Consider the following 24,956-nt stretch of genomic DNA (forward strand, 5'->3'; position numbering starts at 1 on the left):
GTTTCCTCTCATCATGGAAGAAACTGCTTTTGACGAAAGTGCTATCATCCTGGCATGTTGCATGTGCTGGCATTCCGAGGAACCTGTGAGGGGACACGCAATGTCCCTTTTCATGGCGGCACTAGGAGGCTGTCACCTGATGAGCATTGCCATCTTTTGGCTTCTGACATGCTCTGCCTCTGATTTGCATGTGGGTCAATGATAGGTGACATTGGAGCTTTGTATGTATGGTTCACTCTGTCCAAGGCAAAACTGAAATTTGAGAGCAGAACCCGTAGTGTAAAGTGGTGTGGACTGGAGATGAGAGGGGATTACAATTGGCTTTGTTCTTTTCCCATTTTTTTCACAAAGCCGCAAGTGGTGCACTCCTCTGGCTGTAGTGTTGCTGCTGCACCAAGGGTGGGCAGGGTTGGGTGTCACTAGTGGTACAGCGTGTGCTTTTTCCTGCAGGCCGGGGGTGTCCAGGGGGACTCCTCGCTGCATGCTGCTCAGGTGAGCTCTTTTCAGGGACAAATCCAGTTACATTGGGGATGGTGCAGGGAGGGGCCTCTGGGCTGCTGCTATAGAGGAGAGGCCTTCAGTTCCCGGCACTATGGGCGAGTGTTTCTGTAAGACATCAAGGGCAAACATCTGTGCCATGTCTACGTGGAATCAGTGCCTCCTTGCTTCTTGTTTGTCTGCTGCTCTGTCAGACATTGGTGGTGGGGCAGCAGGTAAAATGCTGGCTATGCATTACTCTTCATGAGAAGATTGTGCAAAATGAGCAAAATGTGGTGGTGAAATGGGAGACACATTTTTCTTTTGTCTGGTTTCCCATCTGCGGTTTTTGTTCCTTGTGAAACCGCTCAGTGGGCATCTTGTAACTTTTTCTATTTATTCATTTTATTGGTACATGCTAAGTGTATAGAAACTAAGAAAAGAAGTAGTATTTTAAAATTCTATTTTAAGATTCCAAACAAGGCCAGCGTACTGGGCGCTTCTGCTGGCAGAGCGTTGTTTAGAAGTCTAGCTCGATACCTAAGCAGCAGCATGCCATTTTGATTTAAATAAAAGAGAAGGAAGCTGCTCACAGGCTACACTTTCCACAAGGGTAGATTGAAGCCGTTATTGGCGATCTTTTACCCTGAAGCCATCCTCACCTTTCCCATGGGCAGCATACGAGCGGTAGAGTGTGAGAGAGAACTTTGACCATCGCGTTGATGAAGGCTTTGTAGTGGCAAACAAAACAATACCGCGTCGTCACATCACTGCATTGGGTGAGTGTGAGTGTTGCCATCGGAACTAGGTGGGTTGAGGTAACACATAAGTGTGCTAAGACAGTAAAAATGTGAGGTCACACGTGTGCTGCCACTCCACACAAAGCTTGGTGTTACCTGAGTGGGGCACCTTGAGGAGGAGGAAACATTGCTAGGAAGGAACTATCTGGGGCAAAAACAGCGGCAAAGCGGACAAACTATGGGAAGTGAGCAGTGGATGGGGAAAAGGGTGAAGGGGGGAAGGGGCGATGTTGCAGAACCACTCGGGAAGAGAAAGTGTGTGTAAGCAGGAATAGAGAAGAGGGAAGAAACCCATAAATAAAAGCAAGTGGCCATTCTAAAATTATGGGAAATATCTGAAAGGCCTGTGTTGGAAAGAAGCAGCATTTCCTTTTTTTTGTGTGATTGATTGCTGATGCTGTATGATGATGCAGTACCTACTAGTTTCAAAACGATACTGACAACTTGGTAACAAATACGGAAAGCTTAAAACAGAATACACCCCAATATACACCGAGGTACGACTGACACGGCACTGCATGCTGCAGAGTTGTTTGCACACCTCTCATGAGCGCATAATGGCAGGCATGACGGAAAACTGATGGTCCTCTCTCTGAGAATAGTCTGACCACACTATTTTGGTTTCATTTTCCTGAACATTGCACTAGCCTGCGAAACAGTGGCTATTGGCCGCTCTCTGAGAATAGTCAGACCACACTATTTTGGTATCACTTTCCTGGACATCGCACTAGCCTGCGACAACAGTGGCTATCGGTCGCATATCTCCCAGCCAACCAAACCCAGACGCATAGGATGTTGTTTGACACTGCTGTCGGTTTTTCCCACTTGCATCTGCATGGTTCTTTGAGTGCGCCGAAGTTGCGTGCTCACCGTGTGCTTCTTCACATGTGACGCAGATGCCTGGGGGTCGCTGCTACCATATTGCGTTGTGAAGAATGCTACGGAGGGTTTTTTCATTTTGGAGGTGTTCTGCTTCGATGTTCCTGGCTGTGAGCGTGCTTTAAAGCATTGGTGGAATTGAGGAAAACATTTCCTGAGTTTCTGTTTTAAAAATCGGCAGCCAGGAGGAGGAGGTTGGTCGGGTGGTGTCCTTAGTCTAGAACTTTGTTGGCTGTCGCTGTCCTCAATCAGCTGCTGCTGGTCTTGTGGGTCTGTGCTGCACAGAGCAGTCTCCCAAGAGGAGAAAGTGGGTGGACGGTGCTGCAGTAAGTCTGGGCATAGGGAGTGGAAAGTGTGCGTCCGAAGCTGAGCCATATTATGGCGCCTGCTCTGTAGAGGGATTGGGGGCAGGGTGAATGTGCTTCACCGGTGTCTATAGCGTTCAAGGATGAGCGTGTATTCTGTGGCTGGTGTTGGTGTTACGTTGTTCTTCTCTTCATCTGTAAATCCCTCTTATTCCCCATGTGCCCGACGGGTCAGGTCTTGGGCAAGCACGTCGGCGTACTCATTTCCAGGAAGGGAAGCTTGGCCTGGTGTCCAGATCATTCGAATGAGGGAAAGTGTGTTCATGGATCAGTGTTGGAGGATGTGTTCAGCTTGTTTTGATGATCTGCAAGGACATGTTTCTTGGTATTGGCGACACCTGGATTTTCGCTCTGATCATAGGGTCAAGGGCTACCACTTCTGATGGTAAGGTAGTGTTTGTTCGTTTGCAAGTTGGTTTGGTTGTTAGTAAGATGTTGAGCCATCTTAGCTTTTTTTGGTTATAATTATGACACAGAGTGCTTGGACAATACATAGTGTATTTTTTCTTTGAGACCACTGTGGCGGTGGTTGTTAGCAAGATGTTTTTCATTTTTGATTTTATTTTATTTGGACATACATAGATGGCACAGTATATCCACGAGGAGTGGCAAAAGGTGACAGCAATTTGACAGGGTCTTCACCTCAAGATTACACATCATGACAGCAGGTTGGCATTCTTAGCAGTAAATATGACACCTCACAGAATGCAGAAAGCAAGGCGATCATGACAGTTTGACAGTTGAACAATACATGCAATTTTGAACAGTATAAGTATACAATTATTACATCATTCACAACTCACAAAAAACAACGATGGCGAAAGGATACATTAGAATTTGCAGCCACTCAAGACAGAAGTGAAGAAAAAATTTTAAGTAAGAGGGTCAGAAGAAGAAAACATGCATTTGACTTTTTTCTTAAATTGGGAAACAGTTATGTGTTACATAAATTTACTATTTGGTTGTCTATATTCAGAGTACCGTAGTTTGTGTGTGACTTGGTCCAAACCATGGATACGGTGCGCAACTTATAAGTAAGATTCCTGTTTAAATATTTAGCGGACAAGGATGTAAAGTCTTGCCTAACCTTATGGAAAATAAATACGGCCATAGGGAAAATGCAAAGCTGATGGTATGGTAGTGCGTTAACTGCGCTGTGCAGGAACATTTCAGTAATAGCTGAAGAATGGAATACAGTCTTCAATGCCCTAATCTGAAGCGAGGAAAGACAGTCTGAATCTGGTTTGTTACATGTGCCCCAAACTAGAGGACAGTACATAAAATGGGAGTGAACTAGGGAAAAATAAAGCTGTTTTCTTACACGCAGTGGTCAAAGATATTTAACCTGGTGTAGCAAACCAATAGACCTTGATTCTATCGGAATGCATGGTTTGCTGCCTTTTATGATGCTGTTAGCTGCTAGCTGCTTTTCTTAGCAATTTGGGGTATGCATTACTACCGAAAATTTGTTATTATAATGGCGCGTGCTCATGGGAGCGCGCCGACGATGAAGACGAAGTGTGCGTGTGCCAGTGGACAAAGACGAAGTGTGTGTGTGGTTCGGACAGCCATCTTGTGAGTTCCCTGCTGTGCGCTGGACTTCGCTGAGACTGTGATCTGTGCCGGTCCTGTCTTCGTTACATTTTTGGTGGAGGTGCTGGGTACTTTCCAACATCTACGTGCCCCGAAGGCTCTCTATGAACGCGGATTTGACTCCGATTCATCGCAGTACGAGCCGCCGAATCCAAGGTCAGTCACCAGAGTACGGTCCGTTATCCCCTAGGACCAGGGCTCCAGCTGCGACACGCAGGACTGACGCGGCACCTATGGCTAGCAACGGAGACGCGGCAGCTATGGCTGACAACGGGAACTCAGCTGCTCATTTCCTGGTCCTCCAGCCACGAGCGCCACCGACCTTCCATGGCGAAGTGTTTGAGGACGCGGAGGACTGGCTTGACCAGTTCGAGCGCGTTGCCAGGTACAACGGCTGGGATGCGGAGCGGAAGCTGCACAATGTTTACTTCGCTCTTGACGACTCGGCGCGGACGTGGTACGAGAACCACGAGACAACGTTTCCTTCTTGGGAACGGTTCCGTAGCCAGTTGCTGGCGACCTACGTCAACACCGACCGTCGGGAACAAGCTGAGTCGGCGCTGCAGTCAAGGAACCAGCGACCCAATGAGAGCGTTGCAATGTATTATGAGGACATGACACGACTGTTCAGAAGGGCGGATCCAAACATGGCCGAGGGCAAGAAAGTGCGCCACCTGATGCGCGGGATAAAAGAAGAACTGTTTTCTGGGCTTGTGCGAAACCCACCTAACACCACTTCGGAGTTTCTATCGGAGGCCACTACCGTCGAAAAGACCCTGCAACAACGCGCCCGCTATTACAATCGCGCCGTGAACACCGTATCAACTGCCGACTTTGCGCCAGCCTCCAGCGACTCCGCTGACACCCTTCGGGAGCTGGTTTGATCTATCGTCAAAGAAGAGCTGCACAAAATGCGCCTCTCTGCCCAGTCGCAGCCGCAGTGTCCATCGTTAGCACAAATTATCCGAGAGGAAGTGCAGCAGGTGGTTCCTGAACCTGTTGCCCCTGCTGCCCTTACACCGACGCCCCCGCGCCAGACGTACGCGTCGGTACTCTGACAGAACTGCGACCTCGCCCCTTGGAGCACCACCCCATCTGCATCTGCTTTCCAGCCGCGGCCCCCGCCTGTCCCTGTGTTGCCCGAAGCCAGGCTGCGGAAGACGGACATGTGGCGGGCACCTGACCAGCGGCCCCTTTGCTACCACTGCAGTGAGGCTGGCCATATCTTGCGGTGGTGCCCTTATCGTCGAGCTGGAATTCGCGGATTTTTCCGCGAGTCCCCTGTCCGCCCAATGGCGAACGGTCCCGCGAAATTGAGGAGCACCTGTCAACGCGCCGGGATCACACTCACACTGATTTCCCTCGCCCTGACTACCGCCCACCAACCTCTACCCGCTATCGTTCGCCGAGTCCCCGTCCTTCGACAAGCCGTTTCAGCCGCTCACCGAGTCCTTGCCGGGGAAACTAGACCCAGCGGCCTGCGGAGGTAAGGCCGCTGACGAGCGAACAGCCGAACATCCTCCATCGCGTTCCCGACCAGACGACGGCTATCAAACGAGGACACGTGACGATCACAAAGGATGTGCAGCTTCGAACTTACCGGTCGATATCGACGATTTAGCGGTTACGGCATTGGTTGATACGGGAGCGGACTATTCGGTTATGAGCAACGAGCTAGCAAAAGAACTGAGGAAAGTTTTAACCGCGTGGACTGGGCCTCAGATTCGCACAGCTGGTGGGCACCTAATTACCCCTGTTGGCCGGTGTACGGGGAGAGTTACAATCGACGGATTTATTTACGTTTGTGACTTTGTTGTCCTACTTCACTGTTCGCGCGATGTCATTCTCGGCCTGGACTTTTTACAAGCTAACGGCGCCGTTATCAATTTACAAGAGCCGCGCGTGACGTTTTCGCCGACGCAAGCAATTGAAATAGCCGACCCAGACGACTCCAGGATACCCGCCCTGCGTATTGCTGCTGATGACGTGACGGTGCCTCCGCGGTGCAGCATGATGGTCCCCGTGCAAAGTGACTCGCCCGGTGATCGAGACGTTATGGCAGAGAGAAACGTCAGCCTTCTACTCGAGAAAGGAATCTGCGCTGCAAGAGGGCTTGTTCGCTTACGGGATCGCTCTGCGACACTTGATCACCAACTTCGGAACAGAGTTCCAGCCTATTGCGAAAGGAACGGCCGTCGCATACGTTACCGACTTCGTTGAGCCCGCAGAAATATGTGCTCTGGAGCTACCGTCGCCGGACGGACGCGATGCAGCAACCGTTCTGTCTACCGTGGACATTAATCCCGGCTTGTCGGTGGGTCAGAAGCAGCGCTTGTTAGAGCTCCTTCACGATTTCGCAGAGTGCTTCACCACGACATCAAAGGTAGGGCGCACCCCGTAGCCAAACACCGCATCATCGTCAACGAGGAGACTAGCCCCATATCCCAACACCCGTACAGAGTGTCGCTGGTGGAACGGGAGGCTATACGATCCCAAGTGCAAGAAATGCTTGCAGATGACGTAGTCCAGCCGTCCACGAGCCCCTGGGCTTCGCCTGTGGTATTGGTGAAGAAAAAAGATAACACCTTGCGATTCTGCGTCGATTATCGGAAGTTGAATCGTGTCACGAAACGTGACGTTTACCCCCTTCCACGTATCGACGACGCCTTGGATCGACTGCGTGACGCTAAATATTTTTCTTCACTCGACCTTAAGAATGGCTACTGGCAGATCGAGGTGGACGAAAGGGACAGAGAGAAGACAGCGTTCGTGACACCTGACGGCCTTTATGAATTCAAAGTGCTACCCTTTGGACTCTGTTCTGCGCCAGCAACCTTCCAACGCATGATGGACACCGTTCTTTCTGGGCTGAAATGGCAGACATACCTAGTGTACCTTGATGATGTTGTCATTTTTGCTCCTAGCTTCGAGGAACACCTCAACCGGCTGCGAATGGTGTTAAAGGCGCTCCGTTCGGCACAGTTGACGATAAAGCCACAAAAGTGTCACTTTGGTTTCGAAGAGCTCAGTTTTCTTGGTCACGTGATAAGCGCTGACGGAGTCCGTCCTGACCCGGAGAAGACTGCCGCTGTGGCACAGTTCCCGCGCCCAACCGACAATAAGTCCGTTCGTAGGTTTCTGGGCCTCTGTGCCTATTACAGACGTTTCGTTGAAAACTTTTCCACAATTGCGATATGGCCCGGCGTCAACGTCGGCAGGTGCACGTGACAAGCAATCGGCGTCATTGTGCTTACGGCCGGACTTGTACACTACCGTGATGTCGTATTCCTGGAGGCGAAGGCTCCATCTCGCAAGCCGTCCCGAAGGGTCTTTGAGATCGGCTAGCCAGCATAACGAATGATGGTCACTGACAGCTCGAAACGGGCGACCATAGAGATATGGTCGGAACTTACCAAAAATGTAACGAAGACAGGACCGGCACAGATCACAGTCTCAGCGAAGTCCAGCGCACAGCAGGCAACTCACAAGATGGCTGTCCGAACCACACACACACTTCGTCTTTGTCCACCGGCACACGCACACTTCGTCTTCATCGTCGGCGCGCTCCCATGAGCACGCGCCATTACCCCCTCCATCAAGGCAGCGGCCCGACGCCGGAAACGAACACGGACAGCAAAGGTAATGTTCGGTATAGACGGCGGACGGCAGAGAATACAGAGCTGTTAAGCTGGTAAAGCGGCGGGTTGCAGCCTGTCATGGTAGGGCTTCATGCGCACCACGTGGACAGTCTCGGTCGGATGGCGCCGACGTGGTGAGGAGGTCGTGTCCCGCGGAAAAACTTCGTATGTGACATCACTTATACGACTAACCACCTCGTACGGACCGAAGTAGCGTCGGAGGAGCTTTTCGGAGAGTCCGCGGCGGCGCACAGGTGTCCATACCCATACAGAGTCGCCGGGCTCGTACCGAACGCATCGGTGTCGGAGGTTGTAGCGACCAGCGTCGAGTTGTTGTTGATGTCGAATCCGGCACCTTGCGAGTTGGCGGGCTTCTTCAGCCCGCTGGACGAATGTGTCAACGTCAGCGTAGGGGCCGATGTCTCGTCGTTGTGAGCAGTGGGTAGCATAGCATCCAGCATGGTAGTGACACACCGTCCGTAGACCAGCTGGAAAGGTGTAAGACGGGTAGTCTCCTGTTCTGCCGTATTGTAGGCGAAGGTTGCATAAGGAAGAACTTCGTCCCACGTACGATGCTCAACGTCGACATACATAGCAAGCATATCTGCAAGCGTCCGGTTGAGGCGTTCAGTCAAGCCGTTTGTTTGGGGATGATAGGCTGTTGTCTTCCGGTGACTGGTGTGGGTGAGTTCGAAGAGAGATTGCATTAATGCCGCCGTAAAGGCGGTTCCACGGTCCGTGATGACGACTGATGGCGCACCGTGACGCAAGACGATTGATGTCATAAAAAACTGAGCCACTTCTGCAGCACTAGCGTGGGGGAGCGCCTGTGTCTCGGCGTACTGCGTTAAGTAGTCCGTCACCACAACAATCCATTTGTTCCCAGAGGAAGACAATGGGAATGGGCCCAGCAAGTCCATGCCCACTTGTTGGAAAGGTGTTGTAGGCGGTGGGATGGGCTGGAGAAGCCCTGCGGGTTTAACTGGTGATGTCTTTCGTCGCTGGCAGTCACGGCAGGTCCTCACATATTGCTGGACTGATGAGAGCAACTTTGGCCAGTAATACTTCGCACGAATGCGGGCATACGTCCGCGTAACACCCAAATGGCCAGCCGATGGCTCGTCGTGGCAGGCGTGCAAGATTTCTGGACGGAGTTCGGATGGCACAACCAGAAGAAAGGTTTCCGTGTTATGGGCGAAGTTCCTCTTGTAAAGGACGCCATCTTGGAGACTGTAGGAACCCAAACCTCGAACGAAAAGCCGCGGAACAGCGACGTTAAGGCCCTCCAGATGCTCGATGAGCGGACGCAACTCTGAGTCAGCCCGTGCAACAATAATAAGCTGATTTTGCCTTCTTATGATCTGTATTGAAAATGGTGCGGAATATTTTAACCTACGTTAAATGAGCCGGGTCTCTTATCTTTAGGAAATGGCAAACACCTTGTTTTTCTTGTTTACACGTCTGTATAAATTTGGAGTAATCTTTTCTTTTCTTACCCTCCTGTGCTTTTTTACAGGCACACGTAAAGCACTGTTATAGTGGTGAGGTATTTTCTCTAGGAAAATTTCATATGCTTTACATGGGTTTGTTTCACTGTACACATCATCCCAAACTGTTTCCATCATTAGTGAACAGAACTGTGTTTATTTATTCATTTATTCAAAATACCTTACAGGGTCCTAAAGGGCATTGAGTAAGGGGGGCAAAGTAACAGATTAAGTACGATAGGAATAATTTGTTAAATACAACGCGAAAAGGCAAAAAGTAAAAACATATAATTATACAGGGCAAATCGTAACAACAAGACATACATCGCCGCGAGCAAGAAAAAAGTACATAAAGAGCAAGAATGCATCGCATGTCCCCAGTACACATCTAAAGAAAGAGCAGTAGCCATAATAGAAATGCGAATTGTTAAAACTGCACAGGAAACCAAAACATAGTACATTAGCAACGAGTTCAAGTTGCCCGGCCTCGGACCCATACGACCACGTTCGCTGCCTCCTTCTTCCCCCGAGCAGCATTAGATTGGAACGGCCTTTCCCACAGCATCGCCGCTATCACCTGCCCATCCAACTTTTCCAAAGCACTAACAGATCATATTGTATGTTGAACCCACATGGCAACCATTGTACTTATTTTTTTGTATAATCCACCCCTTATGTAATACCCCCACGGGGGTCCTTAAGGTAATAAACTGAACTGAACTGAACTGAACTTATGGGACGGGACAACCTAGAACAAGACACCGTGTCATTACAGAAAATGTTTGTGCAGCTGGTCTTAGAATGGTCGGTGGTTGCAGATAGATGCGATACTGTCGGGAAGATCATTCCAAAGAACAGTGGCACGTAAAAGTGCAGATGAATTGAAGGCTTCCGTATATGCGTTTAATGCTATACTGATTATGTTGGCGGCGTGAAGGTTTTTTGAGGGGCAAGGGAGATGTCCTGTTGCTGTGAGGATATTTATGAAGTGAGCATAAAGGAGCGATGGAGTGACGAAATATCTAATGGTTCGAGGGAAATATCAAGTTTGATCTTAGTGATGCTTAAATGGGGATTGTACTTTTGTGTGATGAAACGAGCAGCTCTATTTTGTATGGATTCAAGCATGTTGATAAGGTACTTTAGATAAGGGGACCACGTAGGTGAAGCAAATTCTAGTTGTGGACACACAATTGTTATGTAAGCCACTTTTCTCACATTATTAGGGGTGTTTTGCAAGTTCCGTTGCAGGTCCACAAGTGATATTGAAGCTTAGGCACAAATGAATTGAATGTGCTTGGCCCATGAAAGATTATCCGTGAGGTGAATACCTAAATACTTATAAGATGGCGGCATGTTGTTAATGTATATCAGAAACAATAATTGGCCAAGAACACTGCCTTGAGGTATGCCAGATGCTACATCACAGGGTGGGGAGGTGAAATTATTAACTGTAGTGAACTGCTGGCGAAATGAAAGAAAGTTATGAAGCCATGACAGCGTTAAAGAATCTAGGCACAGAGCAGACAATTTTGAAAACAAGTGGTAATGTGCAACGCAGTCGAAGGCTTTAGCAAAATCTGAAAAGATAGTCAGTTTGCAGGTTAGCGGCCATGTTGAAATACAAGTCACTCGTAAATTCTAGCAGTTGGGTGTCACAAGAAAAACCTTTCCGGAAGCCGTGCTGATTAGGAAAAAAGAAAGAATTTAGTTCTAGGTGGCAGTAAATGTGGGAAACGATGATGTGCTCGAGTAATTTACAGCAAATGCAGGTTAGCAAAATGGGGCGGGAGTTTTCCGGTGAATTTCTGTTTCCGCTTTTGAACACCGGAACAATCTTAGCAATTTTCCAATCTATAGGAAGCGAGCCAGCTGATAATGATTGCTGATAGATGAGGAAAAGAATTTCGCTGGAGATCAATGATACAGTGTTTTTCAATATTTTAGAATTAATGTTGTCAACACCAGCAGTTGAGGAAACCTTAAGATTTGCAATGAGACGAGTGATTCCTTCAGCAGTAATGAATGGTAATAGGGGCCATATGTTCGTAATCATGAACAGGAACAATGGGTATGTTGGAATGATCTTCCCGTGTGAACACTGATGCAAAATATCAGTTAAATGCTTGGGGACATTCACTCTCCGAAAGCAGTACGTGATCATCATTGCACAATGGCAATTGGTTGATAGTACAGTCGAGTCCACTTATAACAATGTTCAAGTGCCACGAAAATTCTATTGTTATAACCGATAATTGTTATAAACGGGTTGCACGAAAAAAAGCATTACAACTGCACAGAGGGGTCACGTACGGCAAGTGACATGCGAGCTCCGCCGAGGCATCGTTTTGGTGGCACCGAAAGCGGCATTGTAGACAATACGAGAAGGTTGCTGCGGCTGCCTCTCAGCTTGAAAAATCCCTTAGTGCCCGAAAAAACAACAACAAAGAAAACATGAAAACTTGAAAGCATTTAAATGGGGCAAAATAGCTTGCACTTCTCACTTCTTTGCTGAAACAAACCCGTAATCGGTGAGTTTGGACTGCTTCGCGGCAATCTTGCTAACATCCTTCTGGAGGGCATCCAAATGTTGGACATGTCCGAGTGAAAGGTGTTTTGCAAAAATAAGTCCTGCAGGGACTCGATCATTCTTGAGGCCTCCTGATGAGAGACAACTTGTACAGGCACCGGTTCATCTTCGTCATCGCTGCTGTCATCGTCTTCCGCGCCGGTGACTGCTGCAACGATCGCCTCATCAGTCAATTCTTCGTTTGTGGTGACTGCATTGTTGGCGTGCAAGAATTCTTCAAGCCCTTCCGCGTCGCCGTCATCACCGCGCACCGTAGACCAAAGTTCTGTAATCGCTCCATCGGCAGGAGCTTCGCTACACTCCGCCTGACTGATATCCCCGGCGAAGCCCGCTTTTTGGAAGCAATTCATGACAGTGGAGGAGCTGACTTCTGAAAACTCCCCCAAAATTAATTGAACAGCCATCAGGAGCGAAATTAAGCTTAAAGTCTGGAGCGGGTCGGCATTCACGCACAGCAATGTCCAGGTTAAGAGCAAGCCTGCTCAACACACGCCGGCGATACAATGCCTTGAAACACGCAATCACGCCTGCGTCCATGGGCTGCAAGCCTGCTGTCGTGTTCGGCAGCAGGCAGAAAATTTTCACATGCGACAGCTTCTGGGCAGTCTGGTGTGCAGTACAGTTATCAAGGACCAACGCCACCTTCCTGCCTTCATGCTGCATCCGCTGATCGAGCTCGCACAGCCACTTGCGGAAAAGTTCACGCGTCATCCACGCTTTCTAATTATGACGGTAACGAACTGGAATCCTCGCAGCACCACGGAAACAGCGGGGATTCCTAGATTTTCCAATTACGAAGGCGGGGCACTTGTCGCTGCTGTCCATATTCGTACAGAGGAAAACGGTCGCCCACAATTTGCTCTGCTTGCCGCCCTTACAGGGATCGCCTTTGAGTGCATGCGTCTTCGACGGAAGCATTTGGAAGAATAGCCCGGTCTCGTCACCATTGTACAAGTCCCGGTCTGCATATGCTTCGCGGATGTACAGCAGTGTCTCTTCCAACCACTTCCGTCTAGCGTCGACATCGAGCGACCCTGCCTCCCCCACGACTGCCTTGTAGACGATTCCGTGCTTCTCCTTGAAGCGTTGAATCCAGCCACCACCAGGCTGGAAATCGGTGTTTTGAATGAGGTATGCAAAGTGCTTCGCCTTCTCCACTAAAATCGGGCCACTAATTGGCAAGTTCATAGCACGTGCGCTAAGGAAACACTGATACAGTGCCTTCTCCATGTCTTTGTAGGCACCATGCCGAATCCTCTTCCGGCCGTCCTCCATAGCATGGCCAGCACTAGCATGGCATTCGTTTTCAGTCATCTTGAGCGTGTTGCAGATAATGGTTGAAACCGTCGGCTGTGACAGGCAGTACTTGCGTACTAAGTTGCACACTTTTTCACCACCTCGGTGCTCCCTCAAAATGTTCTGCTTCGTTTCCAAAGATATTGCTGCTCGCTTTCTCTTCTGCAGCAGTTGATCCGGTAGAGCCACGCTGGCCGCGCTTCCTGAAGGAGAATCGTCCATTATTGAACTCTGGGGAGGAATCCGATGGGCTTGCAGAACCGGCAGGACCGAGGCCGGTGATGGCAGATGATAAAAACCACGCTGGCAACGCATGTGCTTTGACGCTGTACGCTGCCCTCGGAACATGTGCAGCTCGTGAAGCAGGAGCCAAAGAAAGTGGGAAAGATGGGGCAGCCCACGCTGAAATGCCGTGACGCGTTTTCAACGGGTGGTGCACCCTCAGAATGTACTGCTCCCCGCGCGGATACAAACGCAACAAAAGGAAGCGCCTCCCTATCCTCTCCACCTCTGCCCAGAGGAAATTGCCCGTCTTTTCTCCTCCTCCAAGTCATACAAGCTTCTCCGGCTTACCCCATGCGCCTCGCCTCGTATGCGTCGTCACGTGGTCTTTTCGCAGCCGCGGTGGCTGCTGTGCGGGCGGTTCCGCATACGCGCGCGTTTTTTGCGCCGTAAGCATAGTTTGGCTGGCGTGGTAGCTGCGTTTGCGATTTTTTTCTTTGAGGGCTAGTTCCAAATGACTACATTTAATTGTTATAACTGACAATCTAGTATGATAGCATTGTTATAAGCGGTTTATTTTACCATAGAACACATTGCAAAGGTGACGGTGCCGCGGCTGTCCATTGCTATATCCGATATATTGTTAAAAGCGGTATTGTTATAAGTGGGTTTGACTGTACTGTCGGGAGATATCAAACGCCATAACTTTTTTGGGATTAGATTTTAGGATGGCGAGTAGGCCATGAAAAAAATATTTGTTCTTTGAGGCCCGAAGGGTCGAACAGTAAGATTTCACACAATCGTATTTTTTCCAAGCATCTGATGTAGATACCAACTTAGCTTTTCTGTACAAATGCTTTTTTTTGTTTCAATGACGACGGAGAGATCTATTGAACCATGGATTAGTTTTATGGTTTGAGATAGAAACCAAGGGAACATATTTGTAAACTGGATTAAACATCATGTTCTTATAAAGCACTCAGTTCTGTTCAACAGACCTGTCTGCAAATGAGGACAACAACGTGCGAGTAAAAAAATCATTAAGTGCACTATTCATATCTTTATAATTGGCTCTGCTGAAATCGAGAATTTTCCAGGATGCAAGACCTTGAAATGCTAATGAGACATTAAGCTGTATATGGATGACTTATGATCACTAAAACCGTCAACAAGTAAGACTTCGTTAATCGTTTCAGGCACATTGCAGAAAGCTAAATCTGAAATGTCTGAGCCACGTTGTTTGTTGATCACCTGAAAGAAATTAGTCTAACATAATGTTAAGCTTTGTTGAGGCGCGGCACAATGATGACAAATGTGATCAATCTATCTGTGGAAAGTTGAAGTCACCAACCATTTAAATGAGTTCAGGGGCCAGATTACGTAACTGTCAATTAGGAAAATTGTCAAAAACTTGTCACAAAGGTGTCAATATGCCTCGCTCTTATTGGTCGGTCGTGGCCGGCGGCCATATTGCTTTTTTGCGTCATGGGTGGCTGCAGATGACGTCACGGATGTGGCAGAAGTGATGACGTTGCACACCTAATTATGCAGCCGCTATTTGACAGTTTTTTGTCACAGTTTTGAAGCCGTCAATTTGACCGTTGCCTTTGTGACAGAAAATGGCGGCGGTGTACGCGGCGATACGAGTGAGGTGGCTGCGCTGGCGCGAGCAACGGCGAAGCAGAGCGCACGACGACACGTTTGATTATGATTATGTTTGACTTGCCGGACAGGCTGTTTCGAAGCCTTTTTCGACTGGAGAAGCAGAGACGGTGGAGTGGCTGTGCGACGAAGTTGCCGATGAACTGGGATGTTTGCGTGCGAGTGCACTGTCGGTGTGGCGGCAGGTGCTGTGTGCACTGTGGTTATTTGCCACGGGCGGCTTTCAGGCTGCTGTTGGTAGCGAGGCGCACGTCGGCATCGCACAACTGATGGTGAGCAAATGCGTGCGGCCGGTGGTGCAGGATATTGTAAAGTTGGCGTGCAGAAGGGGTGGGTGCTGTCGTCACGTCTGTGACACAGCTACATATAAATAAGACACGCTTATGCTGGCAAAGCACTTTATTTTCCCAGCAAATGGCACTTCGTGGTCGTCTTCTGTTTCTCAAGGAGAAAGAAACAAACAACCACTCGTCACATACTGCAACACCTCACCTTTCGGCATTTTTGTCATCGATCGAAAGAGCCGTACAACACAGACTTCAACATGTTGCCTTCGTCGATTTCGTTCCATGCACTCCTTGCAAGTTTGCTTGGCAGGCACGCAGCCTTCACTGCATTCGTTGAAATTTTTCTGCGCACTTGGGTCAACCGCATAGTAGCTCGATTCCAGACGCCGCGCAAAAAAACAATAACATGGCGTGAAACAGCTGCTTTAGTGTAAAGCGGCCTTTCTACTGCCGTCAGCACACCCCCGCGGCACGGGAAGTTACCCACCAGTCAATTTAATAGCACAACTTCGAACGCTTTTTGTTTTGCTTAACATTTCCGAACTTTAAACGCAATGTTTTGACAAAATAAAATATTAGTTATTTTCATCGTTGCTTATTTCTTATTTCTTTTTACAAAAAATTAGGCAGACGGTTCCTTGAATGCTCTCGGGGCGCTGCCCTGCTGTAATTGGCTGATTCCTCGTTGCGTCACTTGGTGACGTCGTGTCGTCATTTTGACGTCACTGTCAATAACTTGTGACAGAATTTGTCACAGTTGCGTAATCTAGCCCCAGCTGGGCATTTTTGAATAGCTGAAGTAATACTGCTATGGAGTTTAGTAACTAACTGAATGGTCCGAATCAGGTGGACGATAGCAGACATGAAACAGTACCTTCACCGATGCTAATGTACAAGCAGCCCAGACTATTTCAAGCGAAGAGTCGGTATTAATGTGGAATGAATTTAGTGCTTTTTTGATGGCGATAGGGACACCACCATTTCTTTTACCTGAGTGATCATAGCAATATATGTTATAGTTATCTTTACTGGAAAAAATTCCGTTATCTGCTACATCTGGGTGCAACCAAGTTTCCGTTAGTGCAACTTATCACCGTCAGTATTGTCTAAAAAAGAACACACCTCGTCCACCTTAGGCAGCAGGCTTCGGATGTTAGTAAACGATAACGATAATTGTGGACTGGGGCCACATGACCTTGGCAGAGCCTTTGTGGGATAGTTGTTGCTGAGCTATCTGGTTGATGGGATGACAGAATTTGTCTCGTTATCATATACGTATTTTTGTCAATGCGCAGCTTATCAACTACCAGTTTGCCTTTCTTACCCTGTAGCTTGGCCAACTCAAGTAGCTTTTGCCGTGCTTGCCTGGTTGGTAAAGAAAAATCCTCTCGAATTGAATGATTCGAGCCTTTAAGCTTATACGGCGAAGAAAGTATCCGCTGTTTATCCTTAAAAAAAGTTAGTTTCGTGATAATGGGTCTGTGCTTGTCGCCAGCGAACTTTCCCAACCGACGTACATGTCCAAACTAGAGTTCTTGACAGTAATTCCTAGCATTTCATGGCAGAAGGTAATTATTTTCTCTTCCGAATCATCCCAGTTTTCATTCTCATCGTCCGTGAGCCCAGAGGACAGCAAATTTGACCGACGAAGCCTGTTTTCAGCCTCAGTGCACCTCTCTGTAACTCAGTGCACTCTCTGAACCAGTTTTTCAGTAATTTTATGCAAACCGGGACCAAGAGTGCTGGCATCAGATTGGCTAAGCGATTCTACTTTGGCCTCCAGTGCTGTAACTCTGTCAAAAAGCTGTTTAATCGTCACATCTGCAGCATCTTGTTTTTCTTTAACACCCTTAAGCTCGTTCAGTATTTCCGCTAGACCAGACTCGAGCCTCTGCACTGTTTCTAAAACCAAGGAAAGCAGGTCCTCAGGGGAAGGACCCGAGTTTGACTCAAGGTCACGGGCAAGTAAAATCAACAAGGACAGGTCAAAGGACCAACATCGCAATACTGACAAAGAAAGCGCTTCACTTTGGCGTGGAACTCTGTGGGGCACGACACTGCTAGTAGGCAGTAATCATCACTCTTGGGACATGTAGCACCGTCGAGGTAACTAACCTACACAATCAGAACGGGTCAGTGATGCATGGCTGACGCGGCGTTGAGCCCAAATCCACTGGCAGCTCTATCGCTGTGATATCCTGGGCTGGCTGTGACGTGGGCCGTTGTCGGCAATGGATGTTGCCAGGTGAAAGTGTCGGTAGCGTTCAAAAAACAGCGAAGGCGGCAGTGAACCAAGAACGGGCAGTAGCGATGCTTTATGACCAGCCTCGTGGTAGATGGCCGGCCAGCAAGCGACGCCTTGCAATGTTATTGCCATTTATCATTCGTCGAATGCATTTAGTTTTATCCATTTTTTCCTCTAAGGAAAAGAAAGCGAAAAAAGGAAGCTGATCACTTAAATTAGTTAAAATTACTCCACATGTTTTCGTATTCGGAAGAAGATTAGTGAAGCACAGGTCTATTAGTGTTTCTGAATGTTGACTGATCCTTGCAGGCTTGTGCACAATGTTTTCACATTTGTATGATAGCATCAACTCAAGGAGTTGTACCTCACTAGCAGTATTTCTTAACAGATCTATATTCGTGTTACTGAATATTATGGCATGTTGTTTTGTCAGGCTGGCATATTGAAGGAAGGATTCTATGAAAGTAAGAAAATCATCTACTAGTCCACGAGGTGGTCGGTTTGTGAGGACTATGATTGCATTATGATGTGTGATGCCAACTGTTTTAAAGTAATCAAAACTACAGTGTATTATGGAAGAATTCTATATTCTATACCTTTTTGATAACAAAGATGCTCTGCCATCACGTTTGTTCTCTCTAAATACAGAGATATTGTCATAGCCTATTAAATGTGTACCATCTCTGTTTGATGTATATTAGGTTTCTGTAAAATCCAATAATTTCGAAGCGACATTTTATGGGGTCCAGCTCAGCCTCAATTTCTTTTATCTTATTTCTGAGGCCCTGTGCATTTAAATGATACAAAGAAAGAGATATACAATAGCTGTGTCTATTTAGGAAGGCAATAAGAGAATTGCTAGTATAATACATCTTAAACGTTAAAACAACAGCAGCAGCAACGAAAAAAAAATGGAGCCAACTTATTCAGGCAATCTGCTAAAGATCTTGTTCTGAGGCAATCCTTATTGCCTGTGCGCCAGGTTCTTTCCTCAGAAAGATCTTTTCGTTAGAAGACCACGTAAAGCAGTAGCTTTTGATTTGGCAAGCTCTTAGACTGCTCTCAGTGTCGTAGACAGCGTCACTCGCCCTTTCACTCATCAAATGCCCATCAAGTGGTGAATTTGGTTGTCTCCGCTTGTTTGTGGTAAAAGTATATACCGGCTTCAATCACATCTATACTTTACAATATTAGCGGCTGTATGAACTTTGCGCGACATTTTGCCGATGACTGTGTGGTCTTAGGTGTCAGGCAAGGATGTTGATTTGGTAAGTTCTGGTGTTACTTGAAAGTCATCTTTCTAAAGCAGCGCGGCATGCGAAGGCTTCCGCTCAGCGTTTGATAAGAAGCCGGTGCAGGTGACGCGTCACCTTTCGTTTCTGAAGGCTGTGCGCTAAAAAAATGTTCACAGGAAAAAGGAGGACAGACGACAGGGAAGAAGCGCAACTTTCAACTTTAATGACAACAAAAGAAGCCAAGCGCACGTATATATCCGCTGTTATCCAAAGATCAGCTGCATGAGAGAGCGTCAACCTAACAACCAAACACGAGAAAGAGCAATGGGGCATAGCTAAGCGAGATTAAAAACCTAGGAAGGTGAACATATGAACACATGCCGAGGTATGGTAATGTAGAATTCACATGGACTAACAGCAACATGAGAATACAGAGTTGCCTCAAAGATGACAGTGAAAAGAAAGAAGTACGTAACAACATGAAAAATATGCATAACAACATGAAAAAATTCTGACAATGAAAGGAAACAAGAGAAACTGGGATAGAAACCGTGTAAAGGGCGGCAAAAAAAAAGAGGAGAGATAAAGGCACATTAAAAATTCTAAAAGCAAACTAAAATACATAGGAGCGAACGGGTTGAGAGACTAGATGTAACCGTCCAAAAAGGATAGTTCATTCCTAGAAAGGTTAATAGAAGGCGTGCTAAAGGTTAATAGAAGGCGTGCTAACGCACTTGTCTTTTCGTAGGTCAATGAAAAAGGCCTCAATTACTTCTCTCTCGATCTTGTCCTGAGCCTTAGTTAGAAACTTCGTTGCATTGAACTTGGGGTAGCAGTTTTGGCAATTGCTGCAGTGTAACGGATGGTAACCAGATTTGCTCTTCAGGGTGACGTGCTTGCAGGCGCTCTCATTGAAACGTTTCCCGGTTTGCCCCACATACACTTTGCCGCACGTCAGGGGGATTTCATACATAACATTGGCAGTATATTGTGCGTATATGGTTTGATGCTTGATATTACAGGCCTTCTTAACACGCTTCTTGGTCACCATCGGACATAATTTCGCCAGTTTGCAGGGAGCCGAAAAAAACCAGCTTAACCCTGTGATGAGACGCAACTTCTTTCAAGTTGTGTGAGAGACTGTGCAGGTAAGGCATTGCCTGCACAGGTTTCTGTTCTGTGTAGTGTTTAGCTTGGTCAGAATTTTTTACCTTTTTCAAAAGGTTTTCAGACATGCCAGTGACCATCTGGGCTGGGTATCCTGCTGATAAAATTAGGTCAGTCTCAGAGTGGAAGCTTTCACCTATCTTGTGGGCGCATGATTGTTCTAAAGCAGATTTCATGCAAAGAGATACAATGCCATGCTTTACCAGCTTGGAGTGGGCACTATCATAGGTCAAAAGTGAATTCTTTGAGCGCGGCTGATAAGCCCAATGCACATGCACATTTGTAAAAATAAGTTGTAGGTCCAGAAACTGGAGTAGATCATTATCTGCCCGTTCATGCGTGAATTTCAGGCCCTTCGGTAAAGAACCAAAAGCTGTGAGAGTCTGGTTTACAAGTGTATCTACGGCACATTGTGTAGGAACATCGTTTATGCAGCTCTGCATTCTCATGTTGTTATGCATTGTTGTTAGCCCATGTGAATTCTACATTACCATACCTCGGCACGTGTTGATATGTTCACCTTCTTAGGCTTTTAATCTCACTTAGATATGCCCCATTGCTCTTTCTCGTGTTTGGTTGTTAGGTTGACGCTCTCTCATGCAGCTCATTTTTGGATAACAGCGGATATATAAGTGGGCCTGGCTTCTCTTGTCGTCATTAAAGTTGAAAGTTGCGCTTCTTTCCAGTCGTCTGCCTTCCTTTTTTCCTGTGAACGCTTCTTAGTGCACAGCCTTCAGAAATGAATATGTGCCAACTAGCCCGTCAGAAAGTCTTACTAAGTCACCTTTCGATGCTGCTCTTTTTCCATGGGGTAATTGCTTTTTCGAAAAACGCGTCCTCTTCAAACCGGAAGATTTCTGGGCCTAATTCGCAATGTTACCAGAACAAAATACATTCAACAAAACTGCGTATAGAAATAACTACTACACCAACTGTGCATGCCGTACTGCGGTGATAGCGGCATGTTGATTTAGTATAATGTAGTGTTACTCATGAGGGGATTCCTTCCAGCTCTTTGAATCTATTGTCCACTTTTGTCTATCTTGCATGGTTCAAAGCGGCATTTTATCTAAATAGAAGGGGTGTGAACATGCACATTTACTGTTAGAATAGAAGTAGGAAAATGGTAAAAAGTGTGTAATTTTGTTCGTTGTAAAGCCCTTTATGCAATGAGAAAGGAGTGTACTTAATTACAATCTTCATGAAATAAAAATTATTACTCTTTTAAATGCCTCTTTTGGATGGAACTACAAAAGTTGTAACACATTTAAACCCCATTTGCAACCATAAATCATAACAAAAGATAATCGCGGCATTCTGCACATACATACCGAATTTAATTGTGATGCGACATCAGTAACTGAAGGAATGATGTAAGCACCAAGCTTGCATGAATGAAACATAGTGATGCAGCTTCCAGGCACACAAAAAACATCGTTTCTCTGTTTTTTTCCTGAGCCCTGTTGGATGAGGGTTTGAAGCAACAAGTTTCCTTGCCCCCTACACCACATACCATGATGACAAAAGCTCCGCTTTTCAAAATTGTAGCCTTGGGGAATGAATCTGACTTCTCCTCAGTTGTCAATCTCTTGGCGTGTTTACATCGCAGTTCTGAGTAAGTTCACATCAATGTTTCATGCTGTTAATGTTCATGAAACAAGGCAACTAATTGGAAGCAAGGAAACAGGCGCAAATATCAAAAAGACATTGACGAAAATCGCCCCTGAAAATAGCCGGGCCATCGTCGGAGCTGTAATTAAGTTGCATTGCGAAAATGGAGAAGTAGTGCCATCTTTGGAGGTGTGATGAAGCGGCAGTGCCAGCATGGGGGACACAGCAGTCAAGTAGGGCACAATGCAAGCCTGGTTATACAATTACATTGATGCACGGATTTTAAAAAAAATCCGGTGGACAATTGAGTGGCACTGGGATTCGAGCCATGGCCCACTTGCACACGAGCGTGTGCTCTACCTCTACGCCATCACTGCACTTTTTCTATGCGAGCAGTCAGAGGCATGATGATTGGATGGCATGAGGGCATCCGTTTTGAACCATAGTGGCATCGCCAGCCACCGTGTCTCTGTATAGTTTCCTGACTCTCTTTCAGGAATTCATTTTTTTACCATTTATTGTTTTCAAATCCACCCTTCTTTCAGCTATACGATAGAACATGTTGGGGGCTAGTTGGTGCATATCAACAGAAAAAACTTGTGCCAAATCGCATAACACACAGCAAAAAGGACTGGACAAGTGCACTGGATGCGCCTGTCCAGTCTTTCTTGCTGTGTGTTGTGCGATTTGGCACCAGTTTTTTCTGTTGTTTCAGCTATAGATTCAAATCCCTACTGTTTTTGACTGACGTCCGCTGCTTTACCTTCTTGGTCCATAAACCTCTAGGGCCGGTAGAGGGGTCTCGAGTTGATCGCATCCCAGGCGGCGCTGGCCTAAAGAGATGCTGCTGATCGTCTCCCCACCGACATTTTGACAATATGTTGTGGCATTGTGGCGAATTGCCTGTGCATGTATCAGCCAACGGTCGAAACGGTGCTGGAACATCAAGGGACAGTGGACGAATGGCTTGTAGTGGCGCATACATTTCCAAGGTAGAGAAATTGGTGCTAACAAGCGAGAGGGCTTAGTGGTGCACGGCACATGAGCATCTGGCAATACATCTTGCCTGAGCTGGCAATGATATGATACATTGCAGACTAATGACACACTGCGCAGTCTTCTAATGGCTCTGCATTTTGAGGAATCCTGATCATGTTTCAAATGGCATCCTGTGGCATCTTATACCAGTTGGCAAGTCCTACAAATAAAAAGAAAATGGCTCTTTGTTGTCGTCCATTGTTCGATTTGGCATCGCCCCTACTTGAGGTAAAATCCATCGGTGTTGCTCTCACACGTGTGTTTATTTTGCCTTACAACCTATGTCTCTGGTTCTTGGCCGATCCCCCATGTGCGTATGTGCCATCCGTTGTAAGGCTAACAGCAACAACAAAAGATTCAGGAGCCACTTTGTTGACCTAAACTGCGCTGATGCGAAAGCCTTTAGCGTGGTGTAGCTGTTTGTGTCACTGATGTGCGGTTAGTATGTTGATTAAGTATGCAATTGAAGCAGAATTGACATCTGAGCTAGTTGGTTTTTCATTTTCAAAAATTATATAAAGCGCACTTAGGACAACAGACAAGGGAGACCAAACAACACAAGCGCTTACTCGCAACTGCGCGTTTATTCGAGAAACACACAAAAGGAAGAACAATCACAAACAAAACAAAAGCCATCGCGCAGGCGTGACAGGAAAAGTGCTCATACAGGTGCGTCAAGATAAGAAAACTCTCTTTCATGCAAAACCACCATAAGGTCGGCAACACACGTGCGCTGATTCTTACGGATGTGATAGGCTTATGATTGGTCTTCCTTTTGTGTGTTTCTCGAATAAACGCACAGTTGCGATTAAGCGCTTGTGTTGTTTGGTCTCCCTTGTCTGTTGTCCTAAGTGCGCTTTATATAATTTTTGAAAAAAAAAAAGAAAAAAGTATGCAATTGTTTGTGAATCTTAAATGCTGGAGACACTGGAGGGCGTTTGGGAGGCATCTGTCTGATACCCCTGTCACACGGGCACCGCAAAGGCCTTTGAGAATCAGGTCCTAATATCTAACGGCATAAAGGAGTGCAGCTACACCGCACGAATGTTGCGCCTTTGCCGCTAAGGGCATTGGAGGCGAAGGCGCTCGTCAGAGACCTTTGGAGCCCGAAGGCGCGGCCTTCGAGGATGGAATGGATGGGTGGATGGATGGATACGGCTGAACCCTTTAAATCGGGCGGTGGCTCAAGCCACCTAGCCACAACTTATGAAATTTTACTCCTGTCTTGATTTTAGCCACCAATCAGATAACCTTCGCTTGGTTATTTCTACCCGCTTAAAATCTACTTTCTCTTCACTGTCCTTAAACCCCAATGCCTTGGATAAATCAGCCCCGCTGCTTTCCACTGTAGGGTGAAGCCCTTTGCAGAAAAGTATCAAGTGTTCAGCCGTCCCGTCCTCCTCTCCGCAAGCAATGCACAACGTGTCTATCTCGTGGTACCTGACTCTATACGTCTTAGTCCGCAAAACTCCCGTCCTGGCCTCAAACAACAAAGAGCTTCCCCTACAATTATTATAGATATTTTCTTTGGCAATTTCCTGCTTAAAAATCCTGTATGTTCCCAGTGCTGATTTCGTCAGCATCCCTGTTTTCCACAGAGCGCTCTCTGTTTCTTTAACCTTTTTCTTAACTGATAATTGCTGATTTTCCCCCCTACTGCTGTCCAGATATTTGCTTGTCAATTTTCTAGTTCGCTTTCTCCATTTCGTGTCAACATTCCTTATATACAGGTATCTGAAAACTTTCCTTGCCCACTGCTTTTCCCCCGTTTTTCTCAATCGCTCCTCAAATGCTATCTTACTGCTAGCTTCTCTGCTCTCGAACGACGCCCATCCCATATCACCCTGTACCCCCTGATTTGGTGTATTGCCATGTGCTCCCAAAGCTAGCCTCCCAACGCCACGTTGTTTGATTTCTAACCTTGCTTGAACATCTGGTCTCATGCACAGGACCGCATTACCGAAAGTCAGGCTAGGAACCACCACCCCTTTCCAGATCCCTCTTACCACTTCATACCTATTGTAATTTCACAGTGCCGTATTTTTCATGATAGCTGCATTCCTACTAGCTTTATTCATTACATATTTTTCATGCTCTGTCAGATACTCAGCACCGTTATTTATCCACACCCCAAGATACTTATATTCATTCACTACTTCTAGCAGGAACTCCTGTATTCTATGCTCGCTGACCTCATCGTTAAATATCATGAGTGCAGATTTTTCCTTACTAAACTTGAAACCTAATCTATCTCCCTCTGTACCTCATATGTCTATCAACTTCTGTAAATATTCCGTGTTGTCAGCCATTAGCACTATATCATTGGCGTATATTAGTCCCGGTAATGACTGTTTAATCAATTCG

The 24,956-nt window shown here is 46.9% G+C and overlaps 1 protein-coding gene across 16 annotated transcripts in view; it reads left to right on the top strand.

The window, feature by feature from the left end:
* LOC144124450 (uncharacterized) overlaps nucleotides 1-24,956 on the top strand; it is a 425,125-nt gene that overhangs the window by 3,979 nt on the left and 396,190 nt on the right. For 12 of the 16 annotated variants that reach the window (XR_013313175.1, XR_013313176.1, XM_077657111.1 and 9 more), the window contains one exon: nucleotides 451-492. The exons of the other annotated variants lie outside the window; for them this stretch is intronic. Coding sequence is in view for 10 of the 12 variants with exons in the window: in XM_077657111.1 (XP_077513237.1) it covers nucleotides 451-492 (42 nt within the window). In the remaining 2 variants the exon portion in view is untranslated. The remainder of the gene's footprint in view (nucleotides 1-450; nucleotides 493-24,956) is intronic. 16 annotated transcript variants of the gene reach the window in all.

This window comes from Amblyomma americanum, chromosome 3 (assembly GCF_052857255.1).
Source record: "Amblyomma americanum isolate KBUSLIRL-KWMA chromosome 3, ASM5285725v1, whole genome shotgun sequence".
Classification (NCBI taxonomy): Eukaryota; Metazoa; Arthropoda; class Arachnida; order Ixodida; family Ixodidae; genus Amblyomma; species Amblyomma americanum.